The 22,153-nt window shown below is 39.1% G+C and overlaps 1 protein-coding gene across 3 annotated transcripts in view; it reads right to left on the bottom strand.

The window, feature by feature from the left end:
* The window catches only part of CUBN (cubilin), a 398,149-nt gene that overhangs the window by 294,085 nt on the left and 81,911 nt on the right, over nucleotides 1–22,153 (bottom strand). For all 3 annotated transcript variants that reach the window (XM_061468346.1, XM_061468343.1, XM_061468344.1), the window contains exons 33-50: nucleotides 21,846–21,962; nucleotides 19,430–19,543; nucleotides 18,040–18,171; nucleotides 17,635–17,767; nucleotides 15,482–15,687; nucleotides 14,305–14,486; nucleotides 12,694–12,883; nucleotides 11,759–11,956; nucleotides 11,265–11,411; nucleotides 10,193–10,383; nucleotides 9,718–9,901; nucleotides 8,257–8,431; nucleotides 7,445–7,623; nucleotides 5,520–5,729; nucleotides 5,091–5,231; nucleotides 2,931–3,112; nucleotides 1,567–1,738; nucleotides 511–717 (exon numbers count right to left, since the gene is read on the bottom strand). In XM_061468346.1, coding sequence (XP_061324330.1) covers nucleotides 511–717; nucleotides 1,567–1,738; nucleotides 2,931–3,112; nucleotides 5,091–5,231; nucleotides 5,520–5,729; nucleotides 7,445–7,623; nucleotides 8,257–8,431; nucleotides 9,718–9,901; nucleotides 10,193–10,383; nucleotides 11,265–11,411; nucleotides 11,759–11,956; nucleotides 12,694–12,883; nucleotides 14,305–14,486; nucleotides 15,482–15,687; nucleotides 17,635–17,767; nucleotides 18,040–18,171; nucleotides 19,430–19,543; nucleotides 21,846–21,962 — 3,060 coding nt within the window. The remainder of the gene's footprint in view (nucleotides 1–510; nucleotides 718–1,566; nucleotides 1,739–2,930; nucleotides 3,113–5,090; nucleotides 5,232–5,519; nucleotides 5,730–7,444; nucleotides 7,624–8,256; nucleotides 8,432–9,717; nucleotides 9,902–10,192; nucleotides 10,384–11,264; nucleotides 11,412–11,758; nucleotides 11,957–12,693; nucleotides 12,884–14,304; nucleotides 14,487–15,481; nucleotides 15,688–17,634; nucleotides 17,768–18,039; nucleotides 18,172–19,429; nucleotides 19,544–21,845; nucleotides 21,963–22,153) is intronic.

Below are 22,153 nucleotides of genomic sequence, written 5' to 3'. Positions count from 1 at the left end.
TGAAGAAGCATCTTTTTGAGTACAAAAATAGGGTATGAAGTGAGTTTGCAGCCCAGAGGCTATGAATAATTAAATTTACTCCACTCCTGCTGTCTCTAGAGATATTTCAGGAGCAGGTAGAGGATGGGCTGTGGACCAAATAAATTATTTGATGACTCCAACTTCTGACTGCTGTCTTTTAATGGAGATGAAGTGAAATTCACATTGTCCCTTGTAAAGAGAGAATCAGGTGTGTACTGCAACCACGAAAATAATTTATCCCCCCAAGGTACCTATCCAGTTTTCCATTTTCTGCCCTGAAAGAAAGGGTGACCAAATCCATGCATCTGGTACTGAAATCCCACTCCTGGTCTTGGAGGCAACATGGAATGAATGCATGTGAACACCCTCTCAAATGAACAGATCCTACAACAATCACTCTCTGCAAACATATATGAACAAGATTTGGCACAGAGTTGCACATGCAGAATCTTGACGGGCTTTACCCATTCTCCTGGTAAATGTACAAACCTATTCGTAACTCCAGGTAGTCGTACTGGCAGTCCTGGTGATGTTCCAAGTGAAAATCCTCAAAATACACATATATGGATGAATTATAGTGGGAAGGGTTTTCAATGGTCCATTCACAGTTCAGTTTACTTGTGTAATTTTTGACGCCATCATAACCAGGAGAAGAGAAATTCCCACCTGCATATCCCATCAGGGTTCCACCACAAACTGCAGAAACAAAATAGAATTTATTTAAAACTAGTGATAATTCTTGTAAGAGGAGAAATCTTGCCCCTGTTTACTCAGAGGCTTGCTCATGTCAGCAAGCGAATGTGCTGATTAGATCAAAAGTTCTTCCATTTTTCTTCTATAATTTATTGACATGTACAAGAGAATTCTTGCCTAGTGTCCTGAAATTTATTGACAAGTTTTTAAAGACTTGTAAATCAAAGAACAACAATTATATACGGTACCAAATAAAATGTTTCAGCAGCACTATCAATACAAGAAGTATATTTAACATTCTCATACAATCCCACTGCAGCTCCAGTTCAGTATTGCCCCTACCCATTACCTAATTCTAGACTCAAAAGGAGATTCTTCTGGAACATACTCTCAAGCACAGTGCACTTGTGCTATAATAGGATGCTCTTGGGGGAGTTGGAACACTCGTTCTACATTAGGATGCTTGGGGAGAAATTGGAAAATCAAGTTTAAAAGCATTAATAGTAAGGCTCTGTCAGCTGCCTCCTCTCTGGAGGCTGAGCTTGCAAAAGTAGGTTAGCTGCAATCTTTCACAAGCTACAGTAAGTTAATTACCCTCCTGAGTAATATGGAAGCACTTGAATTATTCAATTTGTCTATGGCACTATGCTTTTTGGATCTTTTAATGGAATAAGGCCACTTTATTACTCAAGACTAAGTACAAAACAATAAATCAGTAGTAATGTAAGAGAGGAAAAAAAGGTATCAGAGATTTTTTTTTATCTGTTTAGATTATTTTTTGACATGTACCAGTACTTTAGGTGTGAAATGAATCGCCAAAGATCAGTTACTTAATTTAAAAACATACACTACCTGCATTTTCACTAGATGTGTATGACACACTGAAGCCTCTGGTTGCATGGGACATATCTGTCACCAAAATTACTTTCATTGTGTTTCCAGAGGATTTCACCTCAGTGCCTGGATTTACTTCTCCACACAACTTGGCCAGCCGGGGAGAGTTCTGTCTGAGGCCATTGTAAACCTGTTGAGTCAAAATAAACTCTTATGAGACCAAAGTACAGTCTTATAAGCATCTCTTGTATCAATTAACAGTGTTTCACATCTTTAATACAAGGTTCATTGACATATCTCACAGTAGGCTAGTTCCCAAACCTACTCAAAACCTTGGAACAAAACTCCATTGCTTGGAGTGGATGAGGATCTGAAGTAAAACTTAAAAATATCTTGCTTATTTTGGTGAAACCCAAACATACTCCCTCTCTCCTTCTCTTTTCTTGGGAAAAAAAAAAAAATTAAACAGTTTTATTGGGAAAAAAATACTGTATTTTAGCTTGATATTTAGACCTTCAGCCACTTAATAATGCCAGCTACTGATCATATTCATTCAAATGATCATCTTTGTATTCTTGTTAAAGCCAACATCAACTTTATAAAAAACTTCCAACATATTGAGTGCTGGTGAGCATTTTTTATTAATTCAAGCATTTCACTTTTTGATGGTCCAGAGGTATTTTTCTCAGTTTCTTTCATACAGCTTTTAGCCTAGGAGTTAATTTCCTTCTTTCTACTATGATCTCAGCAGTGCGAGCTAGGCAGAAATGATGTTCCCCACTGAGATTTGGAATATATTAGTGTTGAAGACACAAAAGCTAGCAAGATAGATCTTCCTTTAAGAGATCATTACTTCATTAATCAATGCAAAGCCAGCTCTGCATGGTCTGTCTACAGCATCTGTGAAGGAAAACAAGGCAAACATCATCTATGAATCTCAAGGGAGGGCTACTTCACCCTGTCATACATGTACATGGCCTAGCTTCTGACCATACCAAAGCCAATTCCCATGTTTGCACTGCTAATCTGAAAAAGTGGGAAACTTAACTGCATCTCCCATTCCTCAGTTTCACAGAGGAAACATATTTTTGAGGCTTTTGTACCATTGACCATGTCCAGTTCTGTGTGCCAGGTTTGATTTCTTTTTTTTCACTAAATAAACAAAAATTTAAAATAACCATGATAAAGCAACCCATATCTATCTTTTTGGAAATAAGGGGTGATAAAGAGGTAGAATTTTCCACCTGTTTTCCCCAGATTAAATAATAATTTGTCTTAAAACCACACATCGACTATAAATGACATTTCAGCTCTATTAGATCCATTAAGGCTCCATAAAGGGATTAGGAAGAGCATTTTCTGCCTTCACGCCTGATACTCACAGCCACATAATCTGATGAGCACCTCCAGTGTTCTTCAGTTTTCATGTCATTAAAGGTTAGAGTCACACGTCGGCCTTCTCCCACTGTGATTCTCCATTCACACACTCGATTATGTGGGTATAGGTTGGGATAGTTGGGTGAAGTAAATGTCCCAACAGGGGCAGTAAAATCCCCACCACATTCTGAAATACCCAAATATTGGGACACTTAGAATGAAGCATTGCTAATAGAGTTACAGCAAAAAACCCACAACACATTAATGATGCAAGAAAAAGAGATGCTGAGAGGTTGGTTTTACGTGCCTATCTTGTCCATGTTTGCCTGAACAGCTAAGTTACTGCCAGCTTTTATCATTCAGCCATAAATTAACCATAGAACTTCTGTTAGTCTGATTATTAATGTTCTCTGAAGGGCTCGTGCCAGGCTTCAGAAGCTGGCCCTCGCCCTCGCCTCCATCTTCGTGAGGCTGTGGGGAGCCTAGGGGGAGGGAAAGAAGGGGGGGAGTGAGTGAACAAGTTACCTGACTGGCTTTAAACCACGACACCCACAAGCCTTGCTGTCAAATGATACAAACCTCTCACTGTGGCAGGAATGAGAATTTCTGCCTTTCAGATGACTAGGCAGAGATACACAGAATGAGCAGGGTCTTAGACTGGGTAATGATGAAGGATGTGTTTTTCCTCTGCTGGTTGATAGAGGTAGAGAAAAAGGAAAAAGCTTTCAAGGATTTTAAGCAACACTTTTTCAGTATAGTTGTATGTGGTTTTTTTTGGTTTTGGTTTTGTTTTGTTGGGGTTTTTTTGTTTGTTTTATTTTTCATTTTTGAGGGGTTTTTTCCTCCTACTTTTGTATGAATATCCAATTATTGCTCTAAGAAAAGATCACTAAATGCCTTGGGAATACAGTGCATTTTTTTTTTTTTTTTTTTTGGTGAGCCTAATGGTATAATTTTACCAGCCCACATATGGTTTCCTTTTATAATGAAGATGTAGTTTAATGGAACGCAGTGGGAAATTTAGTCTTTTAGTCTTACAGACTCCTGCAAAATTTTCTCATCTGTGTATCGACCTGCATTAATTTTTTGCTAATACAGTTTCTCTTCCATGATTGCTAATACAGTTTCTCTTCCATGATTGCTAATACAGTTTCTCTTCCATGATTGCTAATACAGTTTCTCTTCTATTGATCTTCTATTGGGAGCGGAATAACATTCTTTTGGCATTTGTTTCCCTGCTCTGTTACTTTATTGCGGAAGCAAACACCAAGAATAAGGAAGCTTCAGATGAGCTTTTAAATGAGCTGTAAGGAGCTAAGAGGGGCTGGCAGGAGATTTTTCAAGACCATCACTGCAATGAATTTCTTTAAAAGTAGCCATATTGTGGCAGGACAAGCATTGCATAAACACTAAAGAATGTGAAAGAGAAGTGTGAAACAGGAATAAGTCCATGTCCTTAGTCCTGATTTGAGCAGCTCTCTGAAGTCATTGCACTCAGGGCAAGAGGCAATAGCCCCAGATTAAAACACATGAAATTCCATCTGAACATATGAAAACACTTGCCACTGTGAGGGTTGTTGAACACTGAAATAGGTTGTTCAGAGAGGTTTTAGAGTCTCTATCCATGGAGACATTCAAAACCCAACTTGCCACAGTTCTGGGACACTTCCTCTATCTGTCCCTGCTTGAGCAGGGGCGTGGAGTTCCCTTCCAATCTCAGTGTCTCTGCAGTTCTGTAATTCTGCTTAAAATCTACTGGTTAAACCTTATTTTTAGGGGGATTTAAGAATACTACTCACCTCAAAGAGACAGAATATCATCAAGGAAAACTACAGGGTTTCTCTACCTTCCTCCTCATCAAGAAGGATGTGGGGAGGGATGGTAGGACATCTCTGGACTGATTGCTGGAGAGAAAAGGTGTGGAAGAGCATGCTTTTTGTGTGAGACCTACCACTGACAACAACATCAATTATAGTGGGAGGCTGCTCGCTTCTCAGCATTTCAGCTCAGCTAAGTAGTGATCAGAGAGCTCCATACATATCCCAGAATTTAAATTTAAGAGCAAATACCACTCCAAGAAAAAGTGATCTACAATATATGCCATATTAGTGCAATTATGGTGTATGTTGCTTCCTGAAAGTAACTTGCAACCTTACAAAGCCAACCTTCAGTACTGGAATCAAAGCGCAGTCTGAATCCTCGGGCATTGACTGATCCATCAGTGACAAACTTGATATAAGCAAAAGTGTCAGAGGTGTCCACAGCATCAGGAAGAGTATTACCACAGTACCTGCCCAACAAATTTCCTGCAAAAATCACATATAGAAAGACAATTTTATATTAACATGTTATATTTATATAGAGGGATCACTTTTCTATTAAGCCAGACAGGCAGGAGTAAAATCAAGTTATTGCTGGGAAACAGAAGGGGTTTGTTTGCCTCATTTTTCTTCAGCAAGCAAGGCAGTCAGAAGCAAATACTGTACATTGAAAAGGCTTACTTTGTACTCAAAGGGAAATGTTTTCAGGAACTCTGGTGAGGTTTTGCAGTAGTACTATGAAAGGAAAGACAAACACTGAAATAATTCTCTCACCAGAAGCATTGTATTCTCGGATCTCCACAAAGTCATTTGTGCAGTTGGAAGAGTGTTGAATATCTAGGTCTTCTAGTCTGATGGTAAGATAGTGGCCCCTGGGACCCTGCAGAAACCATTCACACAGCAGGTTGTCTTGATAATGAAGCTCAGGATACCCTATGCTTTCAATGATGCCGGTTTGTCCTATCACAGTCCCGCCACAGGGAGCTGCAAAAGGAAGAACATTGTTTGGCTGACTGAAGGACCTCAGAAGGATTATTTTCCTCTAAACAAGACTTAAAACTAAAGCACAATGGACTCATTTTCTACCTGTGGTAATAAACCAGGAATTGTGTTCCAGTTAAAAGTCTTCTATATTTTCCTTCTAAATCAACCAGTCCTAGTTCAGATATTTTTTTTTTCCCTGCACAGCCCTTACTATTGGAAGCATCCCTTCCTCTCTGTCATATCTATTATTAATTTGAAAACTTACAGATTTCAAGGTCTATATCTAATCTCTACCCATGTTCATGTTTACCAGAAAATCTTGGAAAGAGGTATCAGATAATTACAAAGAAATTTGGTTTGCTAAATGTGAATCTAAGTCTTTTACGACTGACAAAAGTTGGTTGCTGGTTTGAGTCCCCAGCTATGGTTCAGATGCCTCTTTCATGTAGCCCCTTCCTGTTCACATTCCACTGTGTGCAGTGCTTGGTAAGTGATCACTGCAAGATTCAGGAAGCAGCTATTTTATTTTAATTTTCTCTCGGAAAACTCATTTCTCTGTGGTACCTACAAACATAAGTTCACAATACTAAGGCTTACATCAAATAATATGCCCAGGTGGAATCTAGTGGATTTTACAGTGCATTCTGTGTGTCTACTAGTTACAATCTTTTTGTGGCACAGTTGTGTTCATGCTGTCTGCGGAGTGATTTGTGATTTGTTCCAAGATGACTGGCATACAGCTGAGATACAGTAAATGTGTTATGGATAAATATAAACTGTGGCTATGGCTTTGTATACTAACACTGTTCTCATGCAAATTGCTTAAGTTTTCACATTCAGAAATATAATAGTACACTATTTTGGCTTACGTGCTTGAGATCTAACACAATCAGCAAAAAACTTTGTAAAGCAATACAGCCCACTACTTTGCCTTTGAGAAATTAAGTCCTTGAATTTCCTATATGAGTGATACGAACATAACAGCTGCTATTCTTTGAAGATTATTAACATTATCAAAATAAAAAGGTAGCATATTTCTGAATCTGATCAAAGACAACATTATTTCATTTTAAAGCTTTGCTAGTGCTTTCTAATCCTGGTTTGTTTCGTTTTGGTTTCGTCTTTTTTCAGTTTGAGAGCAAATAATTTTCCTTTCCCAGAAAGTTATTTCTTTTCCCAGCTGGCAAATAATGGTTCTCACCGTTCATTTCTTTTTCAGCCCACTGTTGTGTTGCCCCATTTGTCTAGCAACATTGTTATTTACATTTACATAGAGAAGCTCCTGATTTGTTCTTCTCCTACCAGCTCTCAGCTAATCTTTGCATTCCCCTTCAGGATCCTGCTCATGAAAGTGACACTAAGTTTACATGCTGAAAATCAAACCATGTTACATTACTTCATCCATGTTGGCTTTTTTTTGTACTGCCCCTTTGATAATTGCCATTGACAAGAGGTTATTCAGTTGTTGTTTCCACTGCTGCAGACCTATGAGCACTTTCCTATTTCTATTTCTCTAATTTTCACCTGTTCCTAGGTGCACAACACGCTGATGCTAACCCATATGATGATTCTGATGACTTAGCTCTAACACTAACTGAAAGAGGCATGTATCTGTCAGTCTACCTTATAGGCATGATTTAAGCCCTATTACAAAAGCCTAACACTTCAGACCAAAATCTCCTCTAAAATCAGAAATTGATAAATGCAAGCATTACCAATGGAGTATTTGGCAGTGAATCCCACATGTGTGGCACTGTTGTCAGACCTGAACCTCAGGTACATTACAGCTCCTGAGGATCTCTGTAAGCCTGGCATCAAATCTCCACAGAGCCTGGCAATGACGGGGGCAGTGGAGTCAGCACCATTACGTAGTTCTAGGTAACTGGAACTGCAGCTGGAAGAGGAGAGATTTTCGGTTCAATGTATGGCGGTAATAGTTTGAAATCATCTCAGTATGTGCATAAAGCTAGGAAGCTGTAGTGATTTAGATCACTTTCCATTCAGCGTGACCAGGACAGAATCAAGAAGTTCATAATCCATGTTAGTTATGTAATGTTTGAATCAAAAGAAATGCTAGAAGGATGAAGAAAGATGATTGATTCCAAGCCCAATCTATGATCAGATCAGATCTGACAGAAGCAAGTCCTGGGGAGGGTTATGAACAGCACTGTTAAGAGTAATTGTGACCATCATTAAACTACTGGTTTGGGCAGCATTCAAATTCAGCAGATATTCCCTATTAAATCTCAGTGATGACTATTGAATTAAGGAACAGATATAAGACACATGAAGGGAATTAAAATCCAAACATGGGGTCTTACTTAGGTGGGCATATAAAGACCCAAAGTATCTGCAAAGTCCTAAGAATGTATGCCAGTGGCCTGATAGATTCAGTGATCTCTCTCAAAAATTTCCTAACCACTTTTGATTGTAAATCTGGAAGTGCACTCTGGGGGAAATTAGAGAAATTAAAAGGGAAAGAATGGATTCTCTGAAGAAACACAGGCAAAATAATGTGGATGTATACTTCGGTGAAGGTTCGATGTAAAACTGATCTTCAAACTGCAGCTCTACTGCATGTCCATTAGGAGCACTTATGGTCCAGACACAGTCAGCATGTGGAGGATAATTGCTTGGATAGTTGGGGGAGGATGTATATCCACTGGGGTTGAAATCATTGATATAAATATTCCCTCCACAAGCTGGGAAAGAAAAGATCACCAATAAAAAGCACATGTTAAGGAAATGTGGGAGGCATCAACTACATGAGTTATCTCTATATTCCAACATAGTTTCTTTCTGGTGTCATATAGTTATATCAAAACCAAATGCATTTGACTGCTTACTATAGGAAAACATTTTAATACAGTAGAATACTATATTCCTGTGCTCCAGCTTACCTAGCCCTCCTCATTTTCAAACGTTCAGGGCCCCAGATTCAACACCTGTTAGTTCTTCCTTGGATTGCTTCTAAACCAAGCAGGAAACATATTTCTTGCCTTGTTCCTACCCCAATTCCCAAGAGCCAGAAAGCCTGCAAGTCAAGCCCATCAATACTTCTGTGAATCATTTCCCACTTCTGCTTTCCAAAACCTGAAATCTCTGTTTGAGACAATAACGAATGCGTGAGGAATGCCAGTCAGAGCAAACATGAGGATTTCTTCAGGTCCTTTATCCCACAGAAATACCTTTATTTTGACCAGAACCTTTCTGTCAAGACCCCCCACTGTGTTCTAGCAATACTGGGTTCTAGCAATACAGGGTTTTAGTCAAGATTCATAAATCGAAGTGGTAGAAATGCTATTGTATGGCTTCACTTATTCCCTTCATGAATCCCTGACAGTAATGCTAAGACTGGTTCTTTGTTGGAAAAGTTGGCAGAAAACAAGCATTTAAGGATTTGAGTAGATTGACAGGTGGCCTCAGTTGTGTTTAACAGGAGATCTCCTAGTGTCCCAAGCAGCATGTGTCATGAGTACAGTGGAATAACTGCAAACCCTGATTTATTGCTAGAACCTGGGTCTCCATCTTTTTCATTCTTTCAAAAATGTTAGCTCTGGCAGGGAATGTTATTTTCTCAGCTGAGAGTACAACTTGTGAGAACTGTTGCCACCTTTCTAGACGCACTAGCCTAAATCATTCCTGGCATCATTTAGCACTTGCACTGTGTACTGTATGTTCAAAATAATATTCTTGTTGTCAGGTATGTGTTTTGTTTTATTTTTCTTTCATGTATGAATTTTGAACATCTCTTCCTAACTATAGCTACTACTCCCCTGCTAAAGGGTTTCCCATAAGTTTGGGGGGGTTTTAACTTCAATATCCCCAGGTCATCTAGAGCTATCTATCTCTCTTTAGAAGGAAACAGGACAATCTTGCAGACATCTGATTTTACCAGAGTTGAGACTTACAACAAGAGCCTCCTCTAAGAGGACAAGCTCCAAGCTGTATCTATTGAGCAGCAGGATTCTTTATTTCCTAGACTTACCTAGACTTTTAGCCTCATATTTCAGTTTGAATCCTTGACCCTCATTGCTGCTGTCAGAAACGAAGTGAACAAAGAGCTGATTGTCTGTGGTATACATGGTAGAGATGGGGCTGCTTCCACAAAACCGCCCATTCCCTCTTCCAGACACCAAAGGTGGGGCAGCATTATCTAACCCATTCCTCAGCTAGAAGAAGAGAAATCACTAATGTTACTCAGGCAAACAGCCGTGGAATGTAAACTTTGAGCACATACCATCTTACAGCTTCCAGCCAGGGTGTGTGTATGTGGACAATAACCTACTGATTATTTAAGGCACAGCAATATAAAAGAGAGAGAGAGAGAAATAATATCTGTGGTATTTCTCTTTGGTATTCCCACCACCTGACAACCTGGGCTGCCTTTCTGACAGTGAAATCTACAAGATTCAGTGGCTTTAATAGCTTTGAGGATTTGGTGAGCTAGCCAATAACCTCACCTCTACATAATCTCCAAGGCTGCAGGAGGTATCTTCACTCTTAACCTGGAAAGGCTGTTCGAAATGGACGGCAATAGTAAATCCAGAGGTTACCTCTACATGCCAGGAACAATTCAGATTAGGAGCATAGTCTTGAGGGTAGTTGGGGGATGTTATCACACCCCTGCCTGTATGTAAATAGCCTCCGCAACCTTAGAAAAATGAGTTGAAGCAAAGAAAAAAATATTAGCACCAACTATTCCCATATTTATTTAAAGAAAAACCCTGTCTCCTAAAAGGAAGATGTAAATGGGTAAAAGCAAATGCTGAAGCAAGTGTATGAAGAGTAGAGGGGCACACAGCAATGCACACAATGAATGATTTCCCAAACATAATCTAGTAGCTTGCAAGATGACACACACCAAACATCCTGACAAGTGAGACTGAGTTCTCAGAGACTTAACAGATGAGTGAGCAGGCAGCTATGCCAAGGACCTCCCATGGTATGAGCATATTGTTACACTATTGAGTACATTGCTTCTATCCACGGACCAAACTTCTGTCACCTACACAGGCTGCAAGTCAGAAAAACTTCCCTTGGCTACCTATTGTAACCCTAGCACCTTCCTTGGAGCCTCAGCCCATTCAGGAATCTGTTATTATCCCTGGGTGCATGTGGGAGGAGTGCCACTGAAATTGCTGACATTCCTGCTGGAACTTACATAGCTTTCTGCATTTCTCCCTGTTTTGCGTCTGTGCTTTGAGTCATTCATTTCTCTCTTTTAGCTGGGCATTATTTCACCCTTCAGCTCAGCTGTTATAAACTTACACATACACTTTTCCTACTTCTGAAAAGTGACCGGCCTGGTTGAATCATGCTTTGTTGTATTACATTCCTGGTAAAATAGCAAATTTTACCTTTGCAAAGTCAGACATTTATCATGCATATTCATGAAATGTGAATAATTGGTCCATGCGATTAATCAAATAGACTGTAGACAGCTGTTAAAAATGCCAAAGTCTTTTCTTTCCTTACCCCATTGTTAGCAGCATGGCAGACATTTATCTGGGGGATAAGAAAAACAAATCTTACTTTTCTGATAAGAGGCATTAAATCCAGCTCCAGTAACACTTGCATCTGATGTGAAGTGGATGAACATTGCCTCTCCAGATGATCTTATTGGCCCAGGAGGTTCTCGTCCACACAGAGTAGCCAGCACTGGAGAAAGACTGGTGTCGCCTGAGGTCAAAAGAACACATTAGTGTTAAAATCAAATCAGTTCACATCTGCCTATTGGTTGCTGTGACACACACTTTCAAGTAGGTGTTTTTCAAAATCTTTAACTTCTTCCAGACTGAGAAATGTTTGTATAGACCATAGATCACCATGTATTTTGCTAGACTTGGCTAGACCTTGCTACTTTATTTTAACTAGAAAATGTCACAGCACAGAAGAAGAATACTGATTTAGAGCATGTTGTCACTGCTATCTAGATTGCTTAAGCTCAAGGGATATGAAAATTACAGGTATTGTGACCTTGGGTATCTATCACGTGTAGATGGGGCAGGGCAAGATCGGCTACTTACCATCTCGGATAATAAGTTTGTCATAGTTGCATGAGCTGTGAGATTCTATGTCGAGGGCAAGGATGCTGAACTCTACGGTGGATGCAGGAGCTCTGATAAGCCACACACAGTCAGCAGAATTTCTATAATTCATGGGCCAGCCCGGTGAGAAGAGGAATGAAGGTGTCTCTTCAGCTGTTACAGCCCCTCCGCATGCACCTGTCACATACAAGAAGACAAAAATGAAAGCATCTTCTTTTTAAAATGAACACTCCCTCATATCATATAAGATGACAGTCCTATAATTAATCACAATGGGGGCACAGTGAGGATGTGTCTGTAGTCACAGGAATGCGTTTCTTCAACTTCAGTTTGGACTGGGAATACAAAACCTGAAAATCCTGAGCTATAAGGATGTTCCTGTGCTACCTGGTGCAGCAATGATGTGACCTATTTTACCACTAGGAATATCTAGCAAAAGACCAAAGAGCATCTACCACAGTTTAACGCAGGTTGCATATCAGAAAGGAATGGTGCCCATATAACCAATTATACACCTAGTCTAGTGAAAGGTCTCTTGCCCATAGTCCCTTGCAAGCCAAACTGTTCTATGATTCTATACCACAATGGCCAGTGATTTAAGAATGGTATTGCAGGAGGGATACTTCTTCATGAAAGCATATAAACTGTTTAGCTTTCATGAAATACCTGTGTAAAGAAAAAAGCCTTTTTAGCAACATGCTTATTTTTAATCTCTGTAAAACAGTATATCTGAGAGTCTCTATACATTGTTTTTAAAAGCTATTAAGATGCTTAATTAAAATGTCAGTGAAAGCTTTCCCCTTCCCCAAAAGAAAAGGGCTTTCTTTTGCGGGGATGTTGGTTTGGAGTTTAAGTAAAGCTCAGAATATCACTGGCTGTATCACTTTTAACCACGTAAACAACTGAAAACCCACCTCTAGCAATGGTGCGTGTAACAGCAGAAGCATCCACTGCATACCAGTCCAGAAGAAAGCCTTTTCCAGCCACAGACGAATCTGACTGGAACTGGATTGTCATTGAACTGCCAGAGGATGCAAAAGAAGCAGGGTCCTCGCCACAGTATGTTGCAATAGGATAATAATGGATGGTGGGCCCATCATAAACCTGCAGAAAGGACAACAGTGCCATTCTTCACACAGGCAGATTTTAAACCAGCCCATACTCAGCAAGTTTCCAAGGAGAAAATTACTCTCTTTAAATGACTGAGGGATCATTCAACAAATTCCAGTTAGAGAGCAACGTCTCAGAACAAAAGGAACAAAATCTCCCTTTCCATTATATACTATTGTTAATTGTGATGCTTTCAGAAGAGGCAGGATCTTAATGGAAGTCATCAAATTCAGCTCATTCCCCATTACAGAGCTGCTCTTTGGGAACATGGACTGGCATCCCACATTAAAGAAGTGCACTGATACAAACTTGTTCCTTGCTGAGGAAAAAGCAATACGATTTCCAGGGAAAAAAAAAAAAAAGGGCATTGCTTTTGGGTTTTGGTTGTTTTTTGGTTTTGTTTTTTTTTTCCTTCCCCGATGAACACATATTTTAAATTTTATAAGCTAAATATGCAATAATTATTTTTTCTAAATGTTAAATAAACATTCATATTACACTGAAGATCTCATCCTTGAGCCAGGATAAAGGCCAGTGATTCACACTGACTGAATGTCTAGCTGATTTTGCTTTCAGAGTGACAGACACAGAAAAGCAGGCTGAGTTAGAAGAAGGAAAATGCTGTGAAAATCTGACATGAGATGAAGGAGAGTTATATTTCCTTTTTGATCATTTTTGATCAGATTTGCATATCAGTGAATTAATAAAGAATTGACTATACTGAATATACCGAACTAGTATTAACTGGTGAATCAGCTGGTTAATAAAAAAAAAAGAAAGAGAAGAAGGTATTTACCTTATTTAACTAGGCATTTATGTTTAGCTAAATTCAGAAACAACTTGTTCCCTCTATTGTTCCATTTTGGTTAGCACCACATGCACTGTATTTTTTAGCCTGGTAAAAAAAGCTAGACTGTATTACAGAAGGGTACAGAAAAAACAACCAAAGAGGTACTTTCCTATGGCAAACAGCAAATTACTGATGTAGAGATCAAAGAAGGTGCAAGTAAAGGATTGTTCCGTGTAGGATTTTAAAAGAAACTTATTTTTAAAGGCACTGAGATGTTATTATCACTGTTGTCCCCAACTGGATCAGCACAGAGCAAAGTTCAACCTGGCATCTGACCTGAAATTCTTTGATTTGAATATTCAGGATTGTACCATCATGGACTTAAGTTTCAAACTTACAGATTGGAAATATCAAATAAGCTTCAAATTTACAGATTGGAAATATCTGTTAGGGAGATAAAGGGCATGCGACCCTTCTATAGCTAATAATTATTGAAAAGATGACACAGCAAAAGCAGTAAACCACACCGGATCCTTGGAAATTCTTCCATTCCTCTCATAGGTTTTCTAGCCATTATTTTTATCGAAGTTAATTGAAATAATGTAACTTCTCACAATGAAATCACCTTTAGCTTGTCATACTGGCATCTGCCGTGGTTTTCAATGTCCATCTGCCGGATATGGCCATGGATAACTTGTGAAGCATTAACACTTATTCTCCACTGGTAATTAGAATTGTGAGGGTAACTTCTGGGCCACTGTGGTGAAGCTATTTGTCCACTGTTTCCCACAATGTCATTTTCATACACTGAAAAACAAGACAGAGACAACTAATGCTTCTAATTCACATGGATCAAAAGAAGAACCAGGGCCCAGCCTGGAATACATCTTCCATTTTGGCTGATCTGACTATTTACTTAGGATTAGACAGCACTGTGAGGCATAGAGTTGTGCCTCGGACAGTCCTAGGATGCATATCTAATTATTTTCTTGTTGTTAGCTTGTGGATATTTAGCTTCAGCAGTCTGCTCATGCAGCAAGTCAGACTGACTTCGCAATGATCCCTTGAAATTTTGTATCTATGAGCTGGCACTGTTTGCTTTTCTTCTAGCTCTGCTTCCTGATTGTTGGCATCTAGATCCAAACTGGAAAATACACTTGAAAGAAAATGGAGTTGCACTTCAAAAGCAAAATGAAACACTGGGAACTAAATGGGTTTTTTTCTTAATTCGTCAATTGTCTAAGAAATGGAAACATAAAAATCAAATACCATTCCTCACTCACAGGTAGCAAAGACATATGGTGGGATATTTTTAACTCTAACAGGCTACTGGTAAACTAGGGATGCCATAGAAGTTTTTAGTATATAGCTCTTTCTTGCATCTTCACAGCCCAATATTGCTGAAGGAAGAATCTGAAAACCAGGTGATAAACTGTTAGAAAGCAGACAATGAAATAGAGGACATTTTATATAATCCGTGAAACTTTCTGCGTTTGGAAAGGAAATACGATCAATCTGAATAAATACTGTCTGTTACGACAATTTAAAAAGATAGAACGTCACACTGAATTCTTCTGGTTATGTTATACTTAACATACATGCACATGAGTTCTGGTCTTACGTGTTTTGGATCATCCCTTTACATTCAGCAGACATGTCGCAGAATATTTTTTAGGTGAATTTACAGCCTTACGAACATCAACAAACATCTAATAGATTTTACAGGAACAAATGATCACTTTTTTATATTGTTTCAAAAGTGTTACAACAGATTAGTTTTCAGTTAAATAACATTTACTTACAGTGAGAGAATGTGGCCCTGAAGCCAGTGTCAGTGCCTGAGCTGTCCGAGACAAATTTGACCCACAGGATGTGTCCAATGACAGACGTATAATTTGAAGGCAAGAAGTTCCCACAGAATCGTCCTACCAGCCTGCCTGTATCATTCCCTTCACGAATCTCCACATAATCTTTGGTGCAGCCACTACTATCTTCCACCTGAAACGCTCTGTTTCAAGAGCAGTAGAAGAACATTAGCAGGCATACAACTGGCACATGCCTCAGAGTTTGCCCTACCAAGCCACTAATCCCCCTGAAGCTGATATCCTGCTGCAACAGTTAAGATGGCAGCAGCAAACCCCTCCAGTAGAGGGAAGTCACTCTCATCACCTGGTAGTACTGCAGATACAGATTTCAGTACACTCTCTGGTGAGAAAACAATTGCCAAAAGCCTACATTAATTTCTAGTTAATACCTCAGAGCTCAGAAATCCCTTAGGGGTTTCTCCAGATCTGTGAAATATTACTGTTTCTTTGGCCTGAGTTTCACATAGCGGGGTGTGCAAAATAATAATAATGTTTGCTATGAACTCTTCTAAATCAATTTTTACCTTAGAAAAGGAACAGGATTTAGTAATCAAATTATAAATTTGCAGTTATTACACTAAGCTGAATGATAAATATATTCTAAAAACCATGATCTGTTATTCTAAGTGAAGTGCTTTGATCCAATCCAACGTACTTTTCAGAAGAAGGCTGTGAACATACAGTAAAGATTCCAGAGAGTATCTCTTCTAACCAATGCCCCAGATATTTGTGTTTTCTAATTTTCTGGTAACAGCTCCTCCCTTCCAGTCCTGAATATAGCCATATGTGTTCAGCATACACATGCTGTGAAATGATTTCAACCACTCATCTGGATATCCTTCAATCTAATTTAAAGCTAACCCTCAAATTGCAAGACAGGCGTTTCTGTTCAGACTGAGCTGAAGAAAATGAATGCCTCATGCCAACAAAACTTTATAAACTCCTGATATTAAATGAAATAAAATAAATATTGCTCTCTAACACAATTACGCCATACTTTCCCATATTTTCAGCTTGCCTTTCAGCTATGTGTAACTGAAGAAAAAGAGTTTACATTTACTCAGTGTCACTTCATATAACTGAGTACATGTTCCACTGAGTTTCTGCCTCACACTAGATTTCTGTTTTGATTCTGAGAAGCAGTTATTCATTATTTTGTAGCAAATATCTTGGAAAATGCTTTCAGGCTGTAGTACTTTTTCTCTGCTTTGGTGAGTAAAAGGAGGAACAGAATGTCCTTTTTATGGCGTTAGTGAATCAGTCCGTACCTCACAAATTGCACCTTGTGCAGTCAGCATGTTACTGGGCAAATTTTCCTTTTGTTCTGATTAAATGTAAATGCAGGTTTCAGAATTACTTTTCTTTTCTTGCTCTTTCTTGATTAGCTGACTGCAAAGGGTCAGTGCTCTACTTCTTGGCAGCAGCCACTGTTAGATGCCGGGAAACAGAGAGGCTCAGAAATCCACATCACGGTTAAAGAACAACTTAACGACCCTGCTAAAGGAGTCCACATTGTTCTGTGGATCACGTGTAACTTTTCCTGTAAGTCTTCAAAGGAAAGTTACTTTGCTGAAGGGGAAACAAAATTCCTTCAGATACTTTCTTGGCCCCTCTTGTGCCTCCACTGATGTAATTGCTGGAGAAGTTTTGAAGAGTTTCATATCAATTTTAACCCTAGAATCTGTGGAGTATCTTGGTCCTCTGTATTACTCAGCTATATAATAAATACTACAATGAATTCAGTAATTAGGGAAACAGTAGGAATTTTCTTTTCTTTACAAAGGCAGAGAAATGCTAAATTTCTGCTTGTTCAGAAGTGAGTGAGAACTGGCTTCTTCAGCATCCTGTGTTGCTCAAACAATAAACTGTCTATTTATATAATGCTGTATATGTCTTAGTATAAGCAATGACTAACATAGGAGAACACCGATTGCAAGCTGCCACTAACCACTGCTGTGTTCTCTTTCCAAGTTACTCTAAAAACATGTTCCAGCTTTATCATCTGGTGATCACATTTCCTAATAAACATAGAGAACCCTTCCTTCAGGTCTGTTAAAGAGCTGAATAATAACCCCTGGCAATGCTTTTACATGAAGGACAGCTGGAGCCGGTTGCCAGGGGAACTGAGAATCCTCCAGACACACTCGGTGTTGAGTGGATATGGTTCGGGATAGCCAGGACTGTTGAAAGCTCCTCTGTCCATGTGGAAAGCACCCCCACAGGCTGCAAGAAGAAGGAGACAGCAGAGGCTTGAGAAGGATGACATTAAAAAAAACTACCTTGGCAGAACCAGAGCATTTGCTAATCAAGAAAGCATTTCTCTGTTGTCTTGTTCTTTAGCTTGTTGACATGCTTGCTGAGACCTTGGCCAAAAAGAGGAAGGGCAACAGAGGATTTTCAAAAAGGGTATGTCAGAGAGACAAAGTGATACAGGATCTGTTCTTTTCCTTAGAAGTCAGAGGCATAAGCTAGCAACATCTGTCATGTGGACTTACATGATGACGATGCAGCATAGGTGGCATGGAAACCGCTGGCAGCAACATTGTTGTCATTGGAGATGAAGTTCACCACCAAAGCATTACCAAAAGAAGTGACAGGATGTGGTATAGTACTGCCACAGTAACGGCCTGAAAGAGAACAAGCCAGAGAGAAGAAAAAAGGTGTTCAGAATGTAATTACTATTGCTAATTTAACAATGACTGACAGCAACCATGAGTAACTTCTCTTGTGTACAACTGCCACTGTCAATATAATCTACATAAAAAATGAAATACTCCATTTCATTTACACAGAACTCAAGTCTGGTGGCAATTTTTGTTAACAGAGGAAAGACCTCCTGCACTCCAGGCTCCCTGGTCACTGGCTATTCTGTTACTGAGCTCCTTTGTGTTCACTCTATCCAGAAATTACAGCCTAATTGATAATTAAAATAAAATCCTATCAAATGTATCTGACAGTAGTTTCCATTTCATTCACTGGGTTCTGATTGAAAAAAAAAAAAGCAACAAATAAGAGACCGGTTCTCTTGTAATGGATTGTAACATGGGGATTAAAAATATGAGTGATGATCTAGCAGAAAGGCATCTGACAGTAAAAGAAAGATAGCAGCTAGTATTCTGGTCCTCTTCCCAAGTCAAAGCCAAAGGCAGGAGACCAAAACCCAATTCTGCTCTTAGTTACAAGCCATTCAAATTGAGTGCAGCCTGACTCCTGACAAAGGAGCATATACAGAAGTAGAGTAATGAAAAGCATACTCAAGTCACAGATACTCCAAATTTCACAGGATGGAATTTGAGGCAACCCCAGGGATGTGAGGGGAGTCAGGACTACCCTGCGGCCAGGGATCTCTCAAGGCTTCCTAGCATATAAGCACTGAATTTTGCTTCTCGAGACTCCTGCCGCTTGAAGGTGATGCGTCTGAACAGCTATGTCAGGAGAAAGCTGTAGAAAACTCAGGAACAAGCAGAAAATCAGACTTTCCAGGGGCTGAGGAAAATCCATTTTCTGTTCCCAGAAATCTGCAGCTTTCTTTACCTGCGTTTACTGTGAGCTGTGCTTATGAGTGTGGGTTACATTATGTTTTTGTACAATTATTTGGGAATTCAGTTTAAACTGAATTGCTCGGTTCCCAATATTGTTCAGCTGAGGAGGAAGGAAAAGGCAGCTGGAGTCAACCCTAAACTACAAGCTAGTAGGAGTACAGTCAGAACCTGGGAGGACAGTGCTCTTCATAATGAAGACTTATCCTCCATTCCCAGTCTGCTGATAAAGGAGCTTCCTTTATCAGAGAAAATCCATGAAGCAGGAGGACACTCACAGAAGAGCTTCTCCTGCTCACCTTGGGTGTAGTTCCATATATAAATAAACAAGGCAAAGGTACAATACCTTGAAGAGGAGCCTCGTAGTTATTCCCATCCAAAATTTCCACAAAATCCATTGTGCAGTTTTGTCGATTGCTTTCAATATCGAGGTCAGTGAATGAGAGTGTGACGTGACTGACTGGCAACAGCAAAGAGTAAAAACTTAAACAGAAGTTTGGCATTTCACAGAGAAATTGTTACATGTAAACAAATGAAATAGTTTATTCTCTGATACATGGAATGAATCTGACGGAAGTACATTAATCCTTCCTGAAAAGGTCCTAGTATATCTCTTCCTATTTCAGTGCTTTCTAGCACAATTGACATTAGAAGCATAGGATTTAACACATACACATGAATCTAAGTTTCCCGATATCTAAACAGGTTCATTATGTACTGAAAATGTCAGCAAACACAACATGGAAAAATCTACACACATTCAGAAACAAAACTTCTTTCTACGTATCCGTGACCTTCTGTCCCTTTGTGATCTATACCATAGATCCAGACAAAATGTGAATTGACACTGCCCTGCTCCAGGCTTAGAAAGAGCTGGTTCTTTCATTGTTTTGTAACATTCCAAATGCATCAACTGGACTGGTTAAAGGATCATTAACGACCCTCAGCTATATTTGTACAGAATTGGATTTTCCACACCCTTGGACAGCAGGCTACATCCTGAAAAAGAGGATTTCTGACTCAGGGTAATTTTGACTCTCGTGTTGCTCTTGCTTGTCTGGTATGAACAAAGGTGAAGTCACAGCTGGAAGAAGAGAGGCTGTCCTCAATGCCATGCTGTGACAGTAGTTTCATCTGGCCATAGAGCTCCTATGCAGTTCGAGAAGGTCAGAAAATCTCATGCTTTAGAAGATAACTAAGTTTTTTCCCACATTGGCCAAGCCTGAATTTGACACAAATAATTTTGCTTCTCTTTCGCTACAATTAATTAGCCAGAACAAAATGAAGTGACAGACGTGGATCCAGGCGCTGCATTCAGCAGGGTGCCACTGACTGGCATTCAGCTGCCTAGTCTGCCTTTTTGGCACTCCTTTGTGTCCTGTCTGGTCAATCAATTACAGCTATCAATGCAGGTCCTCAGGATACAAAGCTAAAAGGATAAACACAGTGGGTGGCAAAGAGCAGGAGACTTGCTGGCCTTCTCCGTAAAAGCAGAGCAGGAACTCTGCGGTGGTTTGTCATTGGCTAAATCTATTGCATATGGTTGTGTAACGTACTGTATGTATGTATGTACGTATGTAATGCTGTGTGAGTGGCGTGTGGTATGTAGTGGTCCTGGCGGTAAGTGGGGGAAGCCATTACATACACAGGCTGCTACTTATAAAGCATTTTTCTGGTCATACTGATTTAATTCGGAAGACAACAGTTATGTATGAGTTTTCCACCTGAACCCAGGAAAAGATTGTCTTTAAAAATAAATGTTGTGTAGGTGAGGAAGAGCTTTGTTGATGCCCTTTTCATGTATTTGTATAAGAAACTATGCTAAAAAAAAAATTAAAAAAAAAGAAGTATTGTCTATCCCTTGATTTTTCTGTTGGTGCTTTCTTTGGCAAATTGATTTCCATTATATAACTTCTCAAAATAAACTTATAAATGTGGCTGGAACATTCTATGTTCTTAACAACAATGGGTAAATATCAGATCTACAACTGAAGTTCAGTAGTTGCTATTTAAAATAAATGTTTATTTTTAATTATGTTACCAGGATATTATTACCCAACTATAAATATTTTTTAGGACTCTTATACAAAGTAAAGGTAACACTGGGTATTAAAGGTAGTAGCAGTATCTGACAGCAAATATCTGGTGCTTTATGATCAATCGTAAATCTGTGTATAAAATGACAGGAACATCTGAGAGGGTATCTGTGCAGATAAGATCAGTTCGTTTAATTTTTATTTGTACTTGAAATTGAAATTCCTCTGTACCTTTTCTCATTAGTTAACTGGGTTTGGTTTTTGTTGTTTGTTTTTTTCTTTTGTTCTCTTTTTGTTGTCGTTGGGATTTTTTTGTAGTTGTTATGTTAACAGCTTAGATTTGATCTAACACAACTCTAGCTTGAGAAATCCAGACCAAAATAGGGTCAGCTAAATACGAGTGCTATAATTATATATAAATCTCTTACTTAGATTTTCTCACAGACAAGTCCAACTTCACATAATATTCAACACCTCATTTATAATTGCAACACTTGAGTAACAATAAATCAGCTAAGATGACAGAGTTGTAAACTGTTTTCCTCACTATGCACTAAATCTTTTACAGTTAAATCTGATTTAGGACAGATTAGGAGAGCCACACTCTCCAGCTACCAGGATGCAGAACTTCCTAGAGAAATAAAAGAGGACTTTGTATTGTTATTACAGAAAAAATGGTGAGGATGTTAGTCATCCCAGCTAACTATAAAAGATGTTTTTACTTACATGGTTCCTGAGCCTGAATAATCCAGCTGCAGTTCTGATTTTTTGGGTATTTGAAAGGATACAGAGGAGAGGAAATTGCTCCCCCAACTGAATCTGACTCTATGAAACTTCCGCATGCTTTAGAACAAAACACATACACACAGAGAGACATTTATGTATGATACACACATATCTTAGATTCTGTGATGAAGATGAATGCATAAAATGTAACATGCTAAATCAATGTGAAATGAGGATCAAATTCATGATAGTAATTTATCAGAAGAGACTTGAGGTCTAGCTCAATGACCCACCAACACTGGGTATAC

Source organism: Pezoporus flaviventris, unplaced genomic scaffold (assembly GCF_033815535.1).
Source record: "Pezoporus flaviventris isolate CSIRO_AGI_PZ_B2104156 unplaced genomic scaffold, CSIRO_AGI_Pfla_v1 ptg000047l, whole genome shotgun sequence".
In the NCBI taxonomy this organism is placed as follows: domain Eukaryota; kingdom Metazoa; phylum Chordata; class Aves; order Psittaciformes; family Psittacidae; genus Pezoporus; species Pezoporus flaviventris.
This window is presented reverse-complemented; position numbering and strand designations above follow the sequence as displayed.